The sequence below is a fragment of the Elephas maximus genome, chromosome 12 (genome assembly GCF_024166365.1).
Source record: "Elephas maximus indicus isolate mEleMax1 chromosome 12, mEleMax1 primary haplotype, whole genome shotgun sequence".
Classification (NCBI taxonomy): Eukaryota; Metazoa; Chordata; class Mammalia; order Proboscidea; family Elephantidae; genus Elephas; species Elephas maximus.
The window spans coordinates 68,596,214-68,619,530 of NC_064830.1; the positions used below are offsets into that span (position 1 = coordinate 68,596,214).

The 23,317-nt window shown below is 36.4% G+C and overlaps 1 protein-coding gene across 1 annotated transcript in view; it reads left to right on the forward strand.

Moving 5' to 3' along the window:
* ATF7IP2 (activating transcription factor 7 interacting protein 2) overlaps positions 1–23,317 on the forward strand; it is a 72,329-nt gene that overhangs the window by 42,196 nt on the left and 6,816 nt on the right. The window contains exons 7-9 of the mRNA XM_049904257.1: positions 11,763–11,836; positions 13,239–13,300; positions 13,749–13,818. Of these exons, the coding sequence (XP_049760214.1) occupies positions 11,763–11,836; positions 13,239–13,300; positions 13,749–13,818 (206 nt within the window). The remainder of the gene's footprint in view (positions 1–11,762; positions 11,837–13,238; positions 13,301–13,748; positions 13,819–23,317) is intronic.

Sequence of the window (23,317 nt, forward strand, 5' to 3'; positions counted from 1 at the left end):
AGAATATATATAAAGAACTTCAACAATAAAAGCCAGATAATACAAAAGGAAAATGGGCAAAAGACTTTTATATCCACTTGACAAAGAGGAATTCCAAATGGCCAATAAACATATGAAAAGGTGCTCATCTTCATTAGTAATCAGGGAAATGCAAATTAAAACCACAATGAGATACCATTACATATCAGGTAAGGAGAAATAAAACATTTAAAAATCTGATAATACCAGGTACTGATGAGGTTTTAAAATAATGAGAATTGTTTTTATTTAATATTTTTCTGTTGGGTGAGTAAATTGGTACAGTATTCTAGAAAACAGTTTGGCATTATCCAGAAATGTTGAAGACGTGAATATCCTTTGATCCAGCAGTTCCATTCTAGCTAGAGACATGTACACATGTGTAATAAGATGTATGTTATAAGAGTTCTTTTTAGCTGCATCTTCCATAATACCCAAAAACTTGAGGGAAAAAAATGTCCATCTACAGTTGAAAAGAAAAATAAGTTGTGATAAATCCATACAATGAAATACTATACATTAAATAAAAACGAAAGAACTACACTCATATGCAACTATGAATTACTCTCACAAAAGTAGTATTGAAATTAAAAAGCATTCAAGTGAAGTTCACAAAGAGCCAAAAACAATGTTTATTAAGGGATATAGACCTAGATAGGACATCTAAAGAGAAAAACAAGGAAATTAATACACAAATGCAGTTTATAGGAGAGAATTATGATACAGGATAGAGGCACATGGGTTTCTGAAGTGCTAATAATTTAAAATATATTTACTTGAATGTAGCTACATGGGTTTTAGCTTTATAATTAAGTTTTGAGCTGTTCATGTACTTTAATTCAATTTGGAAATCTTTCAGTTAGGAAATTTAGACTATTTATATTTAATGTAATTTTACCAGTATATGTGGGTTCATAACTACACCATGTTACTACTTACTTTCTATTTGTCCCATTTATTTTATGATCTTTTTCCCGTCTCTATTTTAGCCTTTTTTTTTTTTTTGGTTTAATCTCTTTTTTTTTTTCCTGTCCCTAGTTACTTTGTTAGAGCCCTGGTGGTGAAGTGGTTAAGAGCTCGAGCGCTAACCAAAAGGTCAGCAGTTCGAATTCACCAGCCACTCCTTGGAAACCCTGTTGGGGCAGTTCTACTCTGTCCTGTGGGGTCACTATGAATTGGAATCGACTTGTTGGCACACAAAAACAGTTAACTCTGTTAGTTATACATCTTTTATTGTTCTTTTAGAAGTTATTCTAAAGGTTATGCATGATATGTATCATATTAAGGTTTGAGAAAAATGAGGTCACCCACGAAAGTCACCAATCACATGCCCTAACACAGTAGGGGGCAACATTTTATTTACCTAAAGACAGTGAGATTAGTTTTAATTGTGGGCATCTGTCTCTCATGGCCAGCAAGTCTCCTCTTGTGGCCAGTACGGGGCAAATATTTTACCCATGACCTTTTGTGTTGTGAAAGAAAAGACCCTGTTCCTTCACTGTAGGGAACAAATACAAAAGTGGAGTTAGCCAGGTGCCGTATAGTGCCCACATATGAGCAAGAGGAAAAAAAAGTTATTGTGTGCCCAGAACAGAAAAAAGGGCTTCTCTGATAAACAGAAGGGGTTGGCAGAGAGAGAGAGAGAGAGAGAGACAACCAAATTCCCAGTGTTCCTTATTAAAAATGTTCTGGGCCCAAGGCCTCTTCTTAGACAGCCCAAATAAGAGACGTAGTGAAAGACTATTCTCTTATCAGTATGGATTCTTGACTCATTACAGTCTAATCTGAATTACTACCTTTACCATTCTGCAGACAGTGCTTGACCTTAGAACACTTAAATTCCATTTATTGCTCCCCATCTTTTGTGTTTTCTTGCATTTTAATTTTATTTTAATAACAAGACAGTATTATCACTACTTTGTACAGTCCTTATTAATTTAGAATTATCTACATATTTAACCTTTTTGTTGCTCTTCATTTCTTCCTGTATTTCCATCTGGGATTTTTCCTTCTCTCTGTGGAGCTCATCTATTGTTTCTTGTTTTAGGTCCTCTTAGGATGAATTCTGTCAGTTTTTATTTATCTGGAAATAACTTTGTCTTTATTTTGAAGGACAGTTTTACTGGGTATGGGATTATAGTTTAGCAGTTATATTCCTTCAGCACTTTCAGTATGTCTTTGCATTGTCTTCTCACGTCTATAATTTCTGTTGAAAAGTCAGACATCAGTTTTATTGTTGCTTCTTTGAAGATAATGTCTGTATTACTCTAGCTGCTTTTAAAATATTCTATTTATTTTTAGTTTTTCATCAAGAAGCCATAAGATGCTAAGTGTGTGAGGGAGTTTTTTTTTGTTTTTTTCATCCTGACTAGGACTCATTCTTGAATTTGTGCCTTGATGACTTTCATCAGGTTTTAAAACTTCTTGGCCATTTATCAATTTAGATATTGCTTCTGCACCACTCTATCCCTTCTCCCCTTCTGGTACGCCAATTATGTGCTTTTCTGTATAGTCCATCTTTTTTGCTCTCCATTCTTTGGTTTGAGTATTTTTTATTAACTTATTTACCAGCTCGTCAGTCCTGTCTTCAGTTGGATCCAGGAGCCCTGGTGGTCCAGCGGTTAAATGCTTGGCCACTAACCGAAAGTTTGGCAGTTCGAACCCACCTGCCTCTCTATAAGAGAAAGGTGTAACAGCCTGCTTCCATAAAGATTTACAGCCTTAGAAACCCTGTGAGCCGGTTCTACTCTATCCTGTAGTGTCACTATGAGTCGGAATTGACTCGATGGCAATGGCGTTAGTTTTTGGTTTTCAGTTTGATCCAACTTACTGTTAAACCCATTTATTGAATTCTTAATGTCAGTTTGCATATTGTTCAGCTCTCCCATTTCCATTTGATTCTTTTCTATAGATTCAAGCTCTTTGGTGAAATTCTTCATCATGTAATTCATGTGTTGAACTTTTTAATCACTTTTAAGGTCCATTTCTAATAACTCTAGTACCTAGGTCACTTTGAGCTCTATTTCTATTTGCTGCTTTTTATCTTTGTCCTTTTCCTTAGTACGTCTGCTTATTTTTTGTTTGAATCCTAGACATTGTGTATTGAAAATTGTAGAGGCTTTGAATGATGTTACCTTCCTTCATAGTGAATTCACCAATTCTCTGGCAGGCAGTGGAGAGACCTGGTGTGTGTTGTGGTTTTAAAATATGTCCACAAATTCTTTGATACTCCATATTTTAAAAGTGGAACCTGATTTCCATCTTGGAGTATACTTAATAACTCACATCTAATAAATAGAATATGACAGAAGTGACAGTATGTGGTTAGGTCATAAAAGATACTATAGCTTGCTGTCTCTTAGATTGCTTGCTCTGAGGCAAGTTGACTGATGTCAGAAAGACACTCAAGCAACCTGTGCAGAGAGTCCCACTTGGTAAGGTGTCCTGCAAACAGCTATGTGAGTGAGCCATTTCAGAAGGAGATCTGCCAGCTCCAGTCAAACCAGTCAGATGACTGCAGCCCCTGCTAACATCCTGGCTACAGCCTTACGAGAGACACTGCAACAGAACCCTCAAAGTACACTGCTTCGTACTTCTTAACTTCCTAGAAACTATGAGAAAATAATAAATGTTTATTTTTTCAAGCCATTATGTTTTGGGGTAAATTGTTACGTAAACCAAAATCTATTGCTGTTGAGTCGATTTCTATATGGAACTATATAGAACTGCCACATAGGGTTTCCAAGGCTGTGACATCTTTCTCCTGCGGAGTGGCCATTGGGTTTGAACTGCCAACTTTCAGGTTAGCAGCCAAATGCTTAACCACTGCTCCACCAGGGCTCCTGATAAATTGTTAACAATAGATAAATAATACAGCATTTCAATCCAGTCATGAATTGAGCAGGCTTGAGGCTGATTTTCAGGCTTTTTAAGACTCATTCTCTTCTGATTTACCACCAGTTCTGTGGTCTCTTCAAGAGTTTCACCTGAAATCTTTCTCTTTTTCTGATCTTGTATTCCAATTTTGTCTCCCAATACGAGTCTACTATGCTTCTAGCTACTTTATGCTTGGCTTCTTAATTCCTGATGGCTTAGTCGGCAAATACCTCGGGGGGGAATGCTGTTGGCCAATGTCTAGCTCACTTTTCTATGTCCTTCTACCCTCTGGGATGTCGGTCCCTCAAGTCCTGGCTGCCACTACAGCTTTCTAATGTTTTCGAACATGTATTTTTTTCTTTTATTTATTTAAAAAAAAAAATCATTTTAATAGCTTTTTAAATTGCTCGTGGATGGCGCTGTAATAGCTAGTCTACATATCAATTTATGTACATTTCCGTATGATTTTAAAGTTTTTTTTATAATTTAAGAAATAAATCCTTTATGAAGGAAAAAAGAAATATGTAGCTTTCTTCTGTAATTATAACTCTAGAGAAAGCCAGCAGGTTTTATAGTTGTTTTTTCTGATGCCGCAGGTATTAGAGAAATTAGTGCCACTACTAACTTCATATGTCAGTAGTGTAGGTTGGATTTAGAAGTTGAAGCATTTTTCTCTTTAGAATGTGAAGAAAATGATAAAGGCAGGAACAGCTGAGCTGAAGAAGCTCATAGACGATAAGGCCTATGGACCAGAACACATACTTGACGAAGAAACTTGCTTAAATAAGAAGAAAATCCCTTTATGTGCAATAATTTCCAAAGATGAAAAAAAAAGTAAGCATCAAGGTCTTAGGCACCCAAGAATGGGTGTCGTCACCAGTGCTGATTGAACGAAGTATTGATAGTGCTAAGAAAATAAGTTTTGCATTCAATTTCATGTGAAGAAGTATTTACAAAGATACAAAGGAGGGAAAAGCAGTTATCAGCTGCAGTAATTTAAGAAATTTTCTACTCTTTTGCATGTGTTCCTTTCTAGTTGTGCTTTGTTAAAATTAATTTAATCTTAGTAATAAATTTATCCCTCTTTTACACCTGAGGAAATCAAGGCAGAGTTTCTAACCCTAAAACACTGAGCTAGTAAATGGTAGAACCAGGATTTAGACCCAACATCCTGTCTCCAGAAACCATGTTCTTAACTGCTACGTTATAACATTAGCGGGAAGAATTTATTTGATTATTTTAGACCCAGAAGTTTTTCTCCAAGGTAAAATGCAAATAGAAGTTAGGCTCATGAAAATTACCATGAAAATCATCATTGTCCTCAGTTTTTCCCCCCGATGTGGGTTATAATTTAAAAAAAAATTATTGGCAGTAGTCAGTGGAACAGTTTCATGAAAGTTATTTGTCATTGGATGCTAGTGGAATTCCAATTAGACCACTCTTTAGTTTGCAGGTTTATAGATGGATTTTTCAGGATAAGCATGAATATCTACACATACACACACACGCACACACACTCATATGCACACATGCAAGTAGTTAAAGTTAACAAATCATACCTACTGAAAACTACACAAATAATAAGTGTATAGCTTGATGAATTTTCCCAAACTGAACACATGACATAAATATCACCCAGAGCAAGAAGCAACACCAACAGCATCCACCAAAGCCTCCCTCATGCCTCACTCACAGTCATCAATCCCGTCTTTGCCACACCTACCTGAGTAACTTCTAACACCATAAATTGTTATTGCTTACTTTTCACCTTTGTATAATGGAATCATAATCCATGAATTCTTTTGAGCTATGCTTCTTTTGCCTAAAATTATGTATTATGAGATTCTTCCATGCTGTTGTTTAGCAACAGTTCATTCTTATTGCTATACGATATTCCGTTGTCTGAATATGCCACAATTTGTCCTTTCACAACTGCTGATGGGCATTAGTGTTGTTTTCAGATTGAAGAAATTATGACTAGAGCTAGACATTCTTGGTGAGTGTACATATATATTTCTGTTGGACAAATACCTGAAAATGAAATTGCTGCATCATAGAGTATGTGTATTTTCACTTTTAATAGACACTACAAAACATTTTACCAAAGAAGTTGTACCAAGTTATACTCCCACTAGAAGTGCATGAGATTTTTCAGTTTTTCCATATCCTTGCAAACGCTTGGTATTATCTGCCTTTCTCAGTTTAGCTTTCAGAGTGTGTTTATAGTTGTCTCACATTGTGGTATTAATTTGTATTTCCATCTCATAATGAAATTAAGCTCTTTTTCATATGTTTGTTAGTCATTTGAATATCTTTTTTAATGAAGTCTTTTTAAGACTTTTGCTTATTTTCTTTTTGATTTGCCTGTTTTTTCTGATTGATACATAGGGGTTCTTTAAATGTTTTTGATGCAGATTCTTTGTCAGATAATATATGTTCACTGCAACTATCTTTTCCAACTCTATTAGTCTTTCTGCTTCTCCAAGGGTATGTTTATATGAACTAACCTTGATTTCTCATTTCTGATGAATGATCCTTCTGTTTAATTATTCTCTCCATCTTGCCTCCATTTTCTTAAAACTATTAATCATAGTTATTTTAATGCCCTTGTTTTATAACTCCAGTATCTGGATCACCTATGCATCTGTTTCTGTTGTTGTCAGTTTTCAGTCATTTGATTCAATATACTGGCATAATTGATAATTTCTGAAAAATTATTGAGGCTCTAAATATAGGTATCATTTCCTATAGACAAGTTTCACCCTTTCCTGTGCTTAGTAGATAGAATAGGATCTGATCACCTAATCTATTTAGGGAATGGTATAACTTGAGGTTTATTATAATTTTGGTAAAACTCCTCCTACCTCTAGTTTACTCTGGCACCTAAGATATAGCCCTCTGTGGATTTCAGCTGAAAACCTGGGGTGTTTACTAGGGCCCCTCCACCTTGGTAGGTTTCAAATCTTAATCCTTACTTCCTCAGCCCAGTGAGACTGCCAGAAGTTCCATCCTGCTTTTCAAAGTTTTTCTGCTTACCTTCTTAGACTCCTAAATAGCATTTAATTTGAAGTACTTGAGCAACAAGCAAAGTACAGAAAACTGAATGAACATTTTGAGATTGATTAGGGATTTTGACTGTAGGGTAATAAACATCTGAAAGGAATTGCTTACAATTGTAGTTTAGTCATTAAATAAACACAGCTATAAGTCTCATTCCATTTATGATGAGAATTACTAGTAAAAATAAGTATACACAAAATAAACTTAGTAAATTTTGTTAGAGGCTAAAAATGGATGGAAGAATCAACTATTCTTGATAAAATTTAGATCTGAATGTTTTTAATTGGACTTAAAATAATGGTAATGTCAGAATCTATCACTGATAGATTTGATCTGGAAAAAATTATTGAATTGAAACTGTTTAAAAGTGTATAAGAAAAAAGTCGATTTCATAAAATAAAACTGTAGGAAATTTTTGATTCTGCTAATGAAGCACTAACTGCTCCAGGAATTGTTCTTTTGCTGTAAACAGCTAGAAAACCAGACTAAAAAAGAAAAAGAATTGTGTTCAGATATAGTTCAGCAGGCACCTCAGGACTATGATCCCTGTGAGAAGGGTGACAAATGAGATAGACCGACAATTGTCCGAGCATACAGCGTGGAGTCACTTTTCAAGTTTCAGAGCAGAGAGGGAGAGCCCAAACAAAGTCTGGTGGTCTTCTGAGTTGAGATACAAGATTGAGGAGCCTGATTTGGCTAGAATTTGTGGGACAGAACAGTGAAGAGAAGAAACTGCACAGAGATAGAGTTCTGGGTATCTACAGAAGAGACTGCTTGAATCCTTGAATGAATACAGATCTGTGATGAAACTACATGAGGCTGAGAAAAGAACCATTGGAAAGAAGGAGCCAAATGGTTCCTGGAGGTCACAAAGGAATGGGAACATTTTGCATCCCCACTGGCTACAGTAAAGAGATCATGTGAGTAACAGGCAGAGTCCTGAGAAAGTTACTGCTTTAGTGGGGCTAAATCAATCTTGGACTAAAGCCTGCAGTGGACCTACCCCCCAAAAAGCCCCCAAAACTAACAAAAAACTAAAAAGCAAGACTCTATGAAATAAAACCAATTCTAAGTAATTTAACTGCATGCTAGAATAAAGTCCAACCCTCTCTGAAGGAATGAAATGACATTCATTACCCAACACATAAAATTTACAGTGTCTGACATTCAGTCAAAACTTACCAGGCATGCAGAGTATCAAAAAATGTGATTCATAGTGAGGAGAAAAATAAACTGATAAAAAAAAAAAAAAAAAAAACTGATACAGACCTAGAAATAATATATTTGATGGACTGATTCAGACCTAGAAATAATATATTTGATGGACTTTTGCAGACAACATAAAAAAGCTATTATCACTATACTTCTCATATTCAACAATGTAAAAACATTGTGACTGTAATGAGGAGAGAAATGGAAGATAGAAAGAAAGATCCAAATGGAACTTCTAGAGATGAAAAAGACAATAACTAAAGTGAAAAGCACAGTGGACAGGATTAACAACAGAGTAGATAATTATTAATTTAAAAAACAGAATCAGTGAAATAGCGATGGAAACATTTCAAAATGAAGCACAGAGAGAAAAAAGTGGAAAAAGGAAATGAACAGCATTACAGACCTGTGTAAAATGTCAAGCAGTCTAGTATATATGTAGCTGGAGTCTCACAGGGAGCAGGACAAAAAAAATATTTAAAGCTAATTGTCTGAAATTTTTAAAAAGTTGATGAAAACTGTAAACCTGTAAAAAAAAAAAAAAAAAAAAGATGAACAAACCCCAAGCAGAAGAAACAAAACCACACAAAGCCCCATCATAAACAAATTGCCAAAATCAATGGTGAAAACATTATAAAAAAAGGAACAAGTATAAGAGTGGCAGCAGACATCTTGCTGTAAACCATGAAAGCTAGAAGACAATGGAGAGATACTTATAAAGAAAGAAAAATGAGAGCTGTCCATTCTCAAAATTCTCTACCCAGTAAAAAATACCTTTCAAAAGTGTAGAGAGAAACAGAACACTTTTTATACTAAAAAAATGTGAAAGAATATGTCATCAGCAGACCTACCCCACAAAAAAAATGTTAAAGGGAGTTTTTCAGGTAGAAGGAAAAATAATACCAGATGGAAATTTGGATCTATGCAAGGTAATGTCAAAAATTGTAAACATAAAAAAAAACATATGGGTAAATATTTCTGTTTTTATATCTTATATGGAGCCCTGGTGGCGCATTGGTCAAGAGTTTGGCTGCTAACCAAAAGGTTGGCATTTCAAATTCACCACCCACTCCTTGGAAACCCTATGGGGCAGTTCTGTCCTGTAGGGTTGATATGAGTTGGAATCAACTTGGCAGCAATGGGTTGTTGTTGTTTTTGTGTATACAGTATATATAAAAATGAGGGCTTCAGATCAGTTCATTTGGGTTCAAAGCCCTGCTGAGAATTAGCATTTCCATCCCAGATATACAGAATCAGAATCTACATTTTAAGAAGATTGCCAGGTGATGCTTATGTATATATAAGAATGGTGGTATATATAAAAATCATATACAAGAGGTAATTTAACTGCATATATAAGAAGACATGTATACACAACAATCATCAGGGGATCTTGTTAAAATGTAGACTGATTCAGTATATCTGGGGTGGAAATGCAAATTCATAGCAGGGGTTTTAACCGGAATGAACCAGTTCAAAGTCCTGGTTAAAAATCTAGTATTTCTCTATGTACTGGCCACAAACAATTGAAATTCAAGGCTTAAAATTAATACCATTTACAGTACCATAAAAGAACATCATATACTTATGGATAAACTTAAGAAAATATGTACAAGAGCTAACTTAAAACTAGGAAATATCGCTGAGGAAAATTAAAGGAGACCTAGATAAATGGTGAGACTATATCGTGTTTCATGAATCAGAAATTTCAGTGTATTAAGGCCTCACATCAGAACCCCAAATTGTTCTATACATTTAATGCGATCTCAATCAAAATCCTAGCAGCTTTTTTTGTAGAGAGTAACAACCTGATTAAAAACTTAGGTAAAAATGTAAAACCTGGAGAGTAAAAACAATTCTATAAAAAAAGAACAAAGTCAAGGGACTTATACTACTTGACTTCAAGAGTAACTGTGAAGCTACATTAATTAAGGCAATGGTCCATTAGTGTAAGGATAGACTTAAAATCAACGAAGAGTACACATGTACACAAAGTACAGATGTACTCAGTTGTCTTTGAACAAAGGTGCCAAGGTGATTTAGTAGGAAAAGATAGTCTTTTCAACAGGTGCTGCTGGAATAACTAGAGGGAAGCAGTGAACCTCAACTCTTACATCACTATATATATATGAAAATTACATTATCTCAAAGTGTCTCATACACCTAAATACAGAATATAAAAATGTAAGATATCTACCAAGAAATTGTGTGACTAAACTGTATAGAAAATTCATATATTAATAAGATTTATCTCAAGATTTTCTTTACTAACATTCTGATTAAAATGCTTGGCAAACCCATAAAAGTGGAGTCAGGGTCAAAGTAGCAAGCAGAAGACATCTTCTGGCTCAGGATATTGTATAACCATAATTAGCATCATTTATCATCATCACTGCCTCAGTGTAGCAAATTTGTGGTAACTATTGTTACTATAGTGATACAATGTAGAGTAGCAGCAGAGTTTATTTTTTAATAGCTTTATTTATAAAATTAGTCCTGTACCTGTAAGAATAAAGTGTCTTTAAAAAAAAAATGCCATGGAGTCAATTCAGACTCATAGCAACCCTGTAGGACAGAACAGAACCGCCCTATAGGTTTTCCAAGGCTGTAATCTTTATGGAAGCAGAGTGCCACATCTTTATCCTGCGGAGCACCTGATGGGTTCAAACCGCTCACCTTTCGGTTAGAAGCTGAGCACTTTACTACTGTACCACCAGGGATCCTTCAAAGTGTCTTAATGGTTTTTTTTCCCAGTTATACATTGTTTTATTTTTATAAAGGAAAGTGTATGTGCTAGAGTGATATGTTTCATATATTTTTGTGTATTATGTATTTGTATATTACTATATTTGGATTTGTAGGGTTTATATTTGGATTTATTGTGAATGCATCCTAATAAGTCTTAAGGGTCTATTATTAATGGATTCCCAAGAACTTTTGGTTATATAATTGGTAATACATGAGGGTTTCTTGGATATTTGGTTTTATTATTTCCATTTCCTCCCTTGTCTTAGGCTGGGCTCTCTAGAGGAGCAAAACCAATGAAGCATATATGTGTATATATAGAGAGAGAGAGAGAGATTTATTTTAAGGAAATGGTTCACACAGTTGTGGAGGCTGGCAGATCCCAAATCCATGGGTCAGACATCAGGTTGGAGGCCTTTCCAGACTCACATAGTTGCAGAGGCTGACAAACCCAAAATTGTCGAATTGGGTGGCAGGCTGCTTGCTCACATGCCAAGAGCCAAGAGGTCAGAGGATGACGAGTCAGATGCAGGATCCAGAGAGAGCAAGCTTTCCCAGAGCATTCATATATATTGGATGCAGGCCATACTCCCAAGGAAACTCCCATTTCAACTGATTGGCTGTTCACATCAGATCACAAAATGGAGGATGATTACATAATATTTGCCAAACCATTGAGAATCATGGCCTAGCAAAGTTGACACATAACCTTAACCAACATATGCCCTTCAATTGTTCTATTAAAATATGTCAGTTATAAAATGTTGTCAGGAGAATTCTTTCCATTGATTGCATGTTGAAACCTGTTACTGCGTGTTTTAGTTTATTATTTTTATTTTTTATTATTTTAGTAACAATGATGATGTTATGTTGATTTCCGTGGAAAGCCCTAATTTGACAACTTCAGTAGCATCGAATCCAACAGGTATCTTCAGTTGATTATAATATGATCTATCAAATTAGAAAGCCTCAAATCAGTGTTTGAAATAGAGAATCAAGTAATGTATTTTAAGAAAATAAACTTAATTCTACTTTTTAAAATGTTCTGATTTATTTCTGTATTGTTATGTGAATAATATAATTTAATATAACTGAAGATTCTTTTTATTCTTTTGTTTTATCAGTTTATGATCTTTTGTTTCTTTACTGTTTAATGGCTTTACAAGTTATAAAGCTAGTTGATTTTTTTATGTACAGGCAGTCCCCAGGTTATGAATGCTCTCTGTTCCTGACTGTGTCTTTAAGTTGAATTTGTAGGTCAGTTTGAATAGGTGTATATGGTTCTTATTTAGCCTTGCATGTACTTTAGTGCAAGAAAAGGTTCCAAGCCTTTTCAGTGATTTGAAATCTGCACATGCAGCCAGTGAAGGGGATTGTGATGAACAATTTGTTGCGAGTAGGGATTGGTTTAATCTTTTCAAAGTGGGCAAATTTATACAACATTAAAGGGCGGCATGTATGAGTTGTCCATAAGTCAGATATTCATAACCTATGGACTGCCTGTATATTATTTTTGTTTTTTCAGGCCTTCTGTTGGTAGTAGTGGTAGTTTGTCTTTTTTTTAAATCTATTAAGCTATGTTGTAGTCTATTTAAGATATAATGTTTTGACTGTTCTTTAGAATCTTTGATAACTTTTAACTTTTGCTTTTTTTTAATACTTTTTAAAATTTCTGTCTTGTCACACTTACGTAAACAACTTTAATCTTGGTTTTGCAATGATGCATTTCTTTTCTCTTAAAATAGCCATCTTTTTGGCTCATAATTTCTCAGCCAAAATTCCCCATTTCCATTTGATTTTTCAGCATGTTAGAGTGTTTGCATCTTAATTTCAGAAAGTATTGCTTCCGCTCATGTAGCTACTTAATTTCCCCCAAGGTTTAGACTTAGGACTGTGAAGCCTAAATCTGTTACAGAGCATATTAGGCATTTATCAGAGGCTTCCTTTTTTTTTTTTTCCTACCGGTTCCAGGAAGACTGCTCCTCAGCCAACTCAGGCAGTCTGGTCTAATGATTGTTAATTTAAAAATGTATATATTTCCAATTTTCTCAAATGCTAATTAACTTCCAAATAGATTTTCAAAAGAGTTAATATAATTGTAAGTTGATAGAGAGAAAAGTATTTTTGAAAAATCTTTTGAACCAAAATTAGATTTTCATTTTCTAATTGGAGTAGGTAAAGTCAATTGAGATATTTTTTATGGTTATATAATTTACAGTTACCATCGCCATCCTTATTGAGTTTCAGCATTCATTACAAAGTTCATAAATATTTAATAGTCTAACAAACTTATTAAATGTGTTTATATTTTAATCATTTTCTTTTAGATACTAGAAAAATTACATCAGGAAATTCTAACAATTCACCTGATGCTGAAGTGGATGTTATGGTGGGTAATAAATATTGTCTCTGAATATCCTTTGTTTGACTATGTTAGTTCTGAGAACTTCCGTGTTCTATATGCTGGATCTCTTAGCTTTGTCATTCATTCCTTGGGAGATTCATTCTCTGGGAAATTAATGTCTGACTAGTTGCCAGCATAACCAGGTTCCAGTCGAACTTACATATTAAAAAGAAAACTGCTAATGATAAATATACTTCACAGCCATACTTTTTTACCAAATTAATTCATTTAGACTTTGCTCAGTTATATTCTCAGAAACCATACAGTATAAGAGCTTCTCTTTCATTACGGGGTTAAATTAAACCATAAGAAATATATGCAGTGTTCATTTTCAAGCCTCTAAATGGTAATTACAGATTATGTGTGTTTTGTTTTTTTAAAACCATTACTGCTATTGAGGCAAAACCTTATTTTTTTAACAATAACTTTTCAGGGTATAGAGAAGAAAAAACTTGATTCTGTAATTGATCTGACGAAAGAAGGCTTACCCAACTGCAACACAGGTAAAATTAAAAAAAATTTTTTTCTGAGAGAAGGAAGGGTAGTAAATGAAAATATATTTGACCCATTTATGAAGTTTATTTCTGTGTGTGTGTGTGTGTAATTTTATCACATGTGTGGATTCATGTAACTGCCACCACAATCAACTTACAGAACAGTTCCATCACTACAAGGTCCCCCTTGCTACCTACCCTTTTATAGCCACACCTACCTCCTGCCCCCAGTTTCTAAACCATAGCAACACTATTCTGTTCCTTATACTTATGTTATTTTACCAGTGTTATATAAATGGGATCATACAGTATGTATCCTTCTGAGATTGTGTTTTTTCACTCAGCATAATTCCCTTGAGGACCATCTAAATTGTTCCATGTTCCTTTATATTGCTGGGTAGTATTCCTTGGTATGGATATACCATAGTTTGTTTAATGATTCTCCTGTTGAAGGACACCTGGGTGGTTTCCATTTTCTGAATATTATGAATTTCTTGTCTTGCCTTCTTGTGGCACAACACATTCTTTCCTAACCATAACAATAGCAGCTGTGAGAGGATGCTTACAGGAATGGGAGCTGGGAAGTGACATGAAAATGGATAGGAAGAGTGACAGCAGTGCTATTTGCTCAGATTTAAGCAATAAGACGTGAAATGCAGTCTTCTGGGGCTGGAAATCAATTATAAAGTCATCTCTTAACAACTGCACTTAAATGTTTATGGTAGTCTTTTGACCAAACATTTGAATTTATTAGCTTTGGGAATTTGTGTATACTAGGATTTAGGATGTGACGTGTATCTCCAGTTCCTTCTCTTCTCTCAATTATGGACCCAAACAAAGATTGGAATCATTGGAACTTCCAGGGACCTCATGATGAGAGAAAAAAAAACAAAACCCTAAATTTCCACTTTCATGATGATGATTAGAAATATAAATTTGAAAAATGGATTAGGGTCCATGATGAAATAATCAGTTACTTTTTAATGATTCAGACCATTGAATTGTTTCTAAATTATATGATACTGTATTTGAGATACAGTAACATGAAAAGGAAGAACACAGAGCATTTAGTTCTTAATGAAATAAGTCATACCTCTAACTTTGGGGGCCTTGGTTTAAAATGTAGCAGTAGGAAAGATAGATCTTGCTAACTCATGATAATGGGAGTCCATTTCATAGAATGTCCACTTTGGAGTAAGGGTGTAGTTAGAGCAAACCTGGACCTTTTTCCCTATCCCTAGGTATTATGGGTTGAATTGTATCTACCCAAAAAGATAGGTTGAAGTCCTAACCACTAGTACCTGTGAATGTGACCTTATTTGGAAATAGGATCTGTGTAAATATAATTAGTTAACATGAGGTCATGCTGCAGTAAGATAAGCCCTAATCCAATACGATTGGTGGCCTTATCTGAAGGGACACAGAGAGAGACACACCGGAAAGAACGATATACGACAACTGAGGCAGAGATTGGAGTGATATATTGACAAGCCAAGTAATGCTAAGGATTGGTAGAAAATTACCAGAAGCTAGGAGAGAGGCATGAAACAGACCCTTTCTCAGAGCCCCCCAGAAGGAACCAACCTTGCCAACACCTTGATTTTATACTTCTAGCGTCCAGAACTGTGAGAGAATACGTGTCTGTTGTTTTAAGCCACCTAGTTGGTGGTGCTTTTTAATGACAGTCCTAGGAAACTAATACAGATTTTGGTACTGGGAAGTGGGGTGATATCGTAACAGATACCTAAAAATGTGGAAATAATTTTGGATTTGAGCAATGGGTGGAGGCTGGAAGAATTTTGAGGTACTTGATAGTAAAAGTCTAGATTGCCTTGAAGAGACTCTTGGTAGAATTATGGGCATCAGTGATTTTGATGAGTGGTCAGAAGTTTGGAAAGTTGCAGAGAAAACATCTATCATCTTAGTGAATACATATATTATCATGAACACAATGTTGCTAGAAATATGAACATGAAAGCTGCTTCTAGCAAGCACAGAAATGAGGAAACATGTTCCTCACATATTTGGAACATTGGAGGAAAAGTGATCCTTGTTATTAAGTAGCAGAGAACTTTCTGAATTATTTTCTACTCCTTTGTGGAAAGTAGAACTTATAAGTGATGAACTCGGATATTTAGCTAGGAAGATTTCCATGCAAAGTGTTGAAGACACGGCATGATTTCTCTTTGTTGCTTATAGTAACATGTGAGAAGAGAGAGATAAATTGAGGAACTATTAAGCAAAAAGGAACCAGAACTTGAAGATTTGGAAAATCTCAGCCTGTCTGTACTGTAACAAAAAAATGAGAAAGCATGCTCTGGAGAGAGCTTCAAGGGTGTGGCTTGACAAATTTTTGCTAAAGAAATTATGTGTGAAATACATTGATCCAATCAACCATCTCAGCAGAAACACTGCTAGCTTGGATTGAAAAAGACAGAAATGGAACAAAAGAAGGAAAGCTTTTGGACTTCTGGGATTCTACCTACACGCAAGAAACAGGCTGACAGAGCTATTAGGGTATCCTTCAAGAAAAGGGAAAAATGACAGATGGCCTGGCCCCAGTGGAGCAATGTCACCACCTCCTCGGTTCTAGAGGTCGTGGCCACGTTTCAGGTCCAGAGGATGGGTCTGCCACCACTGAGGGCTCTGAGGGCAGAGCTACTGCCTTGGGTTGATAGGTTGAAGCCACTGTCAGAGGCTGGGAGGGCAGGGCCAGCATAGCCTTTAAGGGCTGATGGGTTCTCCAGGGGACCAGAGGCCAGGGCCATTGGGGCTTCTATGGGCCCAAAAGGCAGATTGTGGCATAGAAAATTATTCGTGGTCCTTGAAATCTTAATAGTATTTGCCCTGCTGTGTTTCAGACTTGCTTGGGAACTGTGGCCCTTTTTTCCTTCCAGTTTCCTTCCCTTTTGGAATGGGAATGTTTGTCCTATGCCTGTCCCACCATTGTACTTTGAGAGCAAATAACTTGTGTTCTAGATTTTGTGGGCCCACAGATGGAGAAGAATTTTGTTCCAGACGGACCATACCCAGAGTTTCCCATACCTGATTTGGAAGATGAGATTTGGAACTTTTGATTCTATTTAGGTGAGATTTTACACTTAGATTTAAGGTTGGAATGGATTAAGACTTTTGGAAGATGTTGGGATGGAGTGAATTTATTTTTCACATGGGAAAGGCATGAATTGGGGGAGGGCTAAGAGGAAATTGTTATGGGTTAGATGGTGTCCCTTAGAAAGATAAATTGAAGCCCTAACTCCTTGTTACGGATTGAATTGTGTCCCCCCAAAATATATGTTGTAAATCCTAACCTCTGCCCATGGTTATAACCCTATTTGTGAATGGGTTGTGTTGTGTTAATGAGGCAAGATGAGGTTATGTTAATGAAGTTTAGGTTGTGTTTGTTATGTTAATGAGGCAAGATTAGTATATTTTGAGTCAATCTTTTGAGATATAATGAAGCAAGTGAGAGAGCAGAGATGGAGGAAGAGAGATGCCAAGCCACATAAAGATTGCCCAGGAATAGAAGCTCAGAAGAGACAAAGTCCTTCCTCTAGGGCTGACAGAGAAAGCCTTCCCCTAGAGCTGGTGCTCTGAGCTCAGATTTCTACCCACCTAAACTGTGACAAAATGAATTTCTATTTGTTAAAGCCATCCACTTGTGGTATTTCTGTTATAGCAGTACTAGATAACTAAGAATTTGGTACTATGAGTGGGGTGTTGCTCTAACATATACCTAAAATGTGGAAGTTGTTTTGGAATTAGGTAATGATAGCGGCTGGAAGAGTTTTAAGGTGCCTAATGTAAAAGCCTAGATTGCCTTGAAGAGGCTATTGTTAGAATTATAGACATCAAAGGGAATTCTGGTGAGGGCTCAAAAGGAAGTCAGGAGAGCTATACAGACTGCATGTGTCATCTTAGAGAATACATATGGTGCCAGCAACAGAATGTTGATAGGAATGTGGATGTTAAATGTGCTTCGGGTGAGGCTTCAAAAGAAAATGATGAACACGTGATTGAACAATGGGGGAAGGATGATGCTTTTTATGCAGTGGCAAAGAACTTGTCTGAATTATGTTCAAATGTTTGATGGAAAATAGAACTTGTAAGTGAAGAACTTGGATATCTAGCCAATGAAACTTCTAAGCAAGATTTTAAAGCGTCTGCGTGGTTTCTCCTTTCCCTTTATCATTAAATGTGAGAGGAAAGAGATGGTCTTAAAAATGAACTGTGCAAATAAAAACAGAGCTTAAAGATTTGGAAATTCTGTTGTCCATACTAAGGACACATGTCCTAGGATATTCACCAAGAATGTGGCTACACAAACTCTTGTTAAAGATATTAAGCCTGTGGCTGATGGATCTCACCAACTGCCACAGCAGAAAACCCATCAGCTTAGGCTGAAAGGGACAGAGAAAGAGATAATCTGCCTGCCTCTTGGAATTTGACGGGCAGGAAAACAGACCAACGGAGCTGTATCTGTTGTCCCTCCAAGAAAAGAAAAGGGCCATCCCTGGAACAGCTTGGAAATCAGCAGAACTGTTGGAAAATGCAAGGGAAGCAGAGCTGCCTAGGTCTCAAAGGGTGGTGCCATGGCCTCTGGGATTTCAAAGGGTGGGGCCATGGTCTCCTGGATCTCAAAGGGTGGGGCTACAGACTCCTGGTTTCAAAGAGTTGGATCTTCGCCAACTTGGAGTATGGGGCTGCCATTAAGGTGTGCCAGGGGCCTGGGGCTGCTGCCCAAAGCAGATGGGGTGGAGTTGTCATGTCCAAGGAGCAGAAGAATAAGGCCTGCTGGGGCCGAGGGAATGGGGTCACCTTTCAGATGGACTAGGAGAATGGGGGCGCCCAAAGCCAAGAGAGCAGAGTTGCCCTCCCAGTGGGCCTGGAAGGTGAGGCTGAAGCCCAGGGCTAAGGGGCCTCCACCCAGAATCCAGAGAGCATGGCCAACACCCAGAGTCTGGAGGGTGGAGCCATTGTCCTGATAATCTCAGAAAACAAAGGATTATTTTCAAGCCTTGAGAAAGCTAATGTAAATTGTTCTGCTAGGTTTTGGACTTCTTGGTGCATGTTATCCCTTTTCCTCTAATTTTGCCCATTTGTAATGGAAATGTCTACCTTGTGCCCACTCCACCATTGTACTTCGGAAACAGATAACCTGTAGTCTAGATTTCACAGGTTCACAGATGAAGAGGAATTTTGCCCCAGGATGGAAACCAAAAAACCAAACCCACTAACCTAAAATCTTACCCATATTTTATTTAGTTGATTCAGAAGATGAGATTTTGGACTTGGAGTTGATTTAAGACTTTTGGGATGATGTGATGGGATGAATGTGTTCTATATGTGGCAAGGACATGAATTTTTGGGGACCAAAGAGTGGAATATTATGGGTTGAATTGTGCCCCCCAAAAATATGTGTTATAAATCCTCATCTCTGCCTGTGGTTATAATCCCATTTGTGAATTGGTTGTGTTTTGTTAATGAGGTAGGATTAAAAAAAAAAAAAAAAAAGATTAGGTTAAATTTGTTATGTTAATGAGGCAGGATTAGGGTATATTTTGAGTCAATCTCTTTTGAGATATAAAAGAGATTAAAGAAGCAAGCAAGAGAGCAGAGATGGAGGAAGAGAAATGCCAAGCCACACAAAAATTGCCCAGGAGCAGAAACTCGGAAGAAACAAGGACCTTCCCCCAGAACCGACAGAGGCAGAAAGCCTTCCCCTAGAGCTAGCTCCCTGAATTCAGACATCTAGCCTCCTAAACAGTGAGAAAATAAATTTATGTTAGTTAAAGCCACCCACTTGTGGTATTTCTGTTATAACAGCACTGGATAACTGAGATACCCTTGGTCCCTATGAATGTGACCTTATTTGGTCATAGAGCCTTTACAGATATACTAAGTGAGGTCATACTGGTTAGAGTAGTGTAGGCTCTAATCCAATATGACTGGTGTCCTTGGAAGAAGAGACACAGAGACACACAGGAAAGAATGCTGTGTGAATATGGAGGCAGAGATTGGAATGATGCATCTACAAGCCAAGGAATGCCAAGGACTGTAGGAAAACACTGGAAGCTAGTAGGGAGGCATGGAACAGACCCTTCCTCAGAGCCCCTCACAATGAACCAACCTTGCCGATAGCTTGATTTCAGACTTCTAGCCTCCAGAACTATGAGAGAATAGCTTTCTGTTGTTGTTGGGTTTTGTTTTTTCACTCTGCAATTTTTCCAGCTGTTAATTCTTTTTTTCCTCCTTCACATTTTTTAGATTGTGGTGACAATATACACAACAAAACATTCGCCAATTCAACAGATTCTACATGTATGTTTCAGTGACATTGATGACATTCTTCATGTTGTGCAACCATTATCGTTATCCTTTTCCAAATTACTCCACCACCATTAACATAAATTCAGTGCCCTGTAAGCAAAAACTCCCCCTCCCTTCAACCCTTGGTAAGCACTAGTAATCTTTGGTTTCTATACCTGCTTATTTGATATAAGTGAAATCATATATTATTTGTCTTTTTGGGACTGACTTGTTCTATTCTGCATAATATTTTCAAGGTTCATCCATGCTGTAGCATGCATCAGGGTTTTATTTGTTTTTATGGCTGAGTGATATTCCATTGTATGATATACCACATTTTGTTCATCCATTCCTCTGCTGATGGACATTTCAGTTGTTTCCACCTTTTGACTGTTGTGAAAAATGCTGCAATGAACTTTGGTGTACAGGTTTCTATTTGCATTCCGCCTTTCATGTCTGCTGAGTATGTACCTGGGGTTGGGGTTGCTGGGTAATATGGTAGTTCTATGTTCAACATTTTAAGGAGCTGCCAAACTGTTTGCCACAGTGACTACACCATTTTACATTCCCATCAGCAATGGATGAGGGTTCCAGTTCCCCCACAACCTTACCAACACCTGTTGTTTTTCATTTTTTTGATCTTTGCCATTCTAATGGTGGTGAGGTGGTTAAGTTGTTGGTTTATTTTTTATTTTTATTGTGCTAAAATATACACAATATAAAATTTGCCATTTTTAACCATTGTCAAGCATACAATCCAGTGGCATTAATCACTACATAAATGTGCAACCATCACCAACCACTATTTGTTTCAAAATACTTTTTCATCTCCCTAAAAAGGAACTGTATACCCGTTAAACACAACTCTGTTACCCTCCTCCCCCAGCTTTGCTTTGTGTAGGATCATGTTTTCAAGGATCATCCACATTGTAGCATATATTAGAACTTTATTCTTTCATATGGTGCATAATATTCCACTGTATGGATATATATTTGTTGGTCCATTCATCTGCTGAGGAACACTTGGATTGTGTCTACATTTTGGCTACTGTGAATAACACTGTAATGAATATTGGTGAATAAGTATCTGTTTGTGTCCTGCTTTCAAGTCTTTTGGGCACATACCCAGGAGTAGAATTGCTGAATCTTGTGGTAATTCTAGATTTAACTTTTAAGGCACTGGCAAACTGTTTTCCACAGCATCTGCATCATTTTACATTCTCACCAGCAATGAACGAGGGTTTCAATTTCTCCACATCCTTGCCACACTTGTTATTTTTGTTTTGTTTTGTTTTTTAATAGTCATTCTAGTGGGTGTAGGATGGTATGTCATTGTGGTTTTGATTTGCATTTACCTAATGACTAATGATTTTGAGCATCTTTTCATGTGCTTTTTGGCCATTCGCAATCTTTAATCTGTTCCATCTGTGTAGTTTTGTTATTCCAAGAATGTTATGTAAGTGAGATTATACAGTATGTAACCATTTGGGATAAGTTTTTCACTCAGAATAATTTCCATAAGATTGATCCAAGTTGCTGCATGTATCAATAATTTGTTCCCTTTTGTTGCTGACTAGTAAGTATTCCATGGTGTGGATGTACCACATTTTGTTTAACCATTCATCCATTGAAGGGCATGTGAATTATTTCCAGTTTTGACTATTATGAATCTCTATTCTTTCCTTCCTGTGGGTTATGTGAACTTTTTTTTTTTTTTTTAGGATTCTATCTTGATTTATCTATGGTGTTTTTGTATCTCTTTGTGTAGTATTTTCTTAATGGTTGGTGTTAGTATTACAGGATGTACATGTGACTTGTCACAGTCTACTGATGTCAGCATTTTACCACTTTTACACTTTTGTTCCCTGAAGTGTATATAGAGACCATGAATATTTTCAGCCTCTGGAGATTATCGGGAAGCTGTTGTACTACTGATAGAGTATGCTGCCGCAAGGCAGGGGCCCTTATGACTGTTTGAAACTGAAGAAACGAGCATGTGCCACAAGTTATTATTTTTACAGGGTTTTGTACGAGGTGTCTGAATTTTTGGTAGGAAAAATAGAAATTTTGAAAATTTTTATTTGTTACACATTTGTTCCAGTATACCCTGGTGGGGACTCTGGGGCAGAATTAATAGTACATCGTATGTAGAAAGGAACACTGAGGGTAGGCTTGTGAGAGGGAACTAGAAGAGAAAATCCATACTACCTACTAAAAATTTAGACACACTCAATAATTCAGTGTGCTTCCATTAATGAAAACACATGGTCAACACAAAATTCAAAGCAGAAAATAATTGAGTCACCAAAGCGTTAAGTGAAGTGTGGAAACCTTGCTTCCATTTGGGTCCCTTTACTTTCCACTCTTAGATATCATTACGTTGAGTATCAGGGGGTGGTATAATTTTTTTGTCAATAATCAAATATTTATAAAACTTATAAGGAGAAGGAAAGTCTATCATATATACCCATATTTCTCCTCTTTCTGTCCATTCTTCCTTTTTCATGCTCCTAGGATTTCTTTTATCATTTTCTTTCGTTTGAAAAACTTTCTGTAGTCATTCTTTAAATATAGCAGTGTAGGTCTACTAAAGACAAATTCTTTTAGTTTCCCTCATCTGAGAATGTCTTTATCTCCCCCTTTATTCCTGAATGATAGTTTCACCAGATATAGAATTTATGGTTTACAGCGTTTTCTTTTTTGTTCTACACATGAAAAATGTCATGCCACTTCTGTCCTCCATAGTTTCAGATGAGAAATCTGCTGTAACTCAAAATGGTGTTTCCCTGTAGGTAAGTATGTCATTTCTGCTCTGGTGACTTTCAAAGATTTCTTCTTTGTCTTTCATTTTCAGAAGTTTAATTATGATGTGTGGTGGCTTGGATTTCGTTAGGCTTATCTTATCGAGGCTTCTTAAATCTGTATGTGTATGTCTTTCACCAAATTTGGGACATTTTCAGCTATTGTTTCTTTGAATATTCTTTTAGTCCCAATTTTTCTCCTTTCCTTTTGGGATTCCAGTTATATGAATGTTGCATATTTTGTTATTGTCATGCAGCTCCCTGGGGATGTCTTTTTTATTTAATTCATTTTCTGTTGTTCAGATGAGGTAAATTCTATTGATCTGTCCTCAGATTCACTGATTCTGTCCTCTGTCACTTCCACTCTGCCATACCTAGGATTGTAATACTTAAGCCAG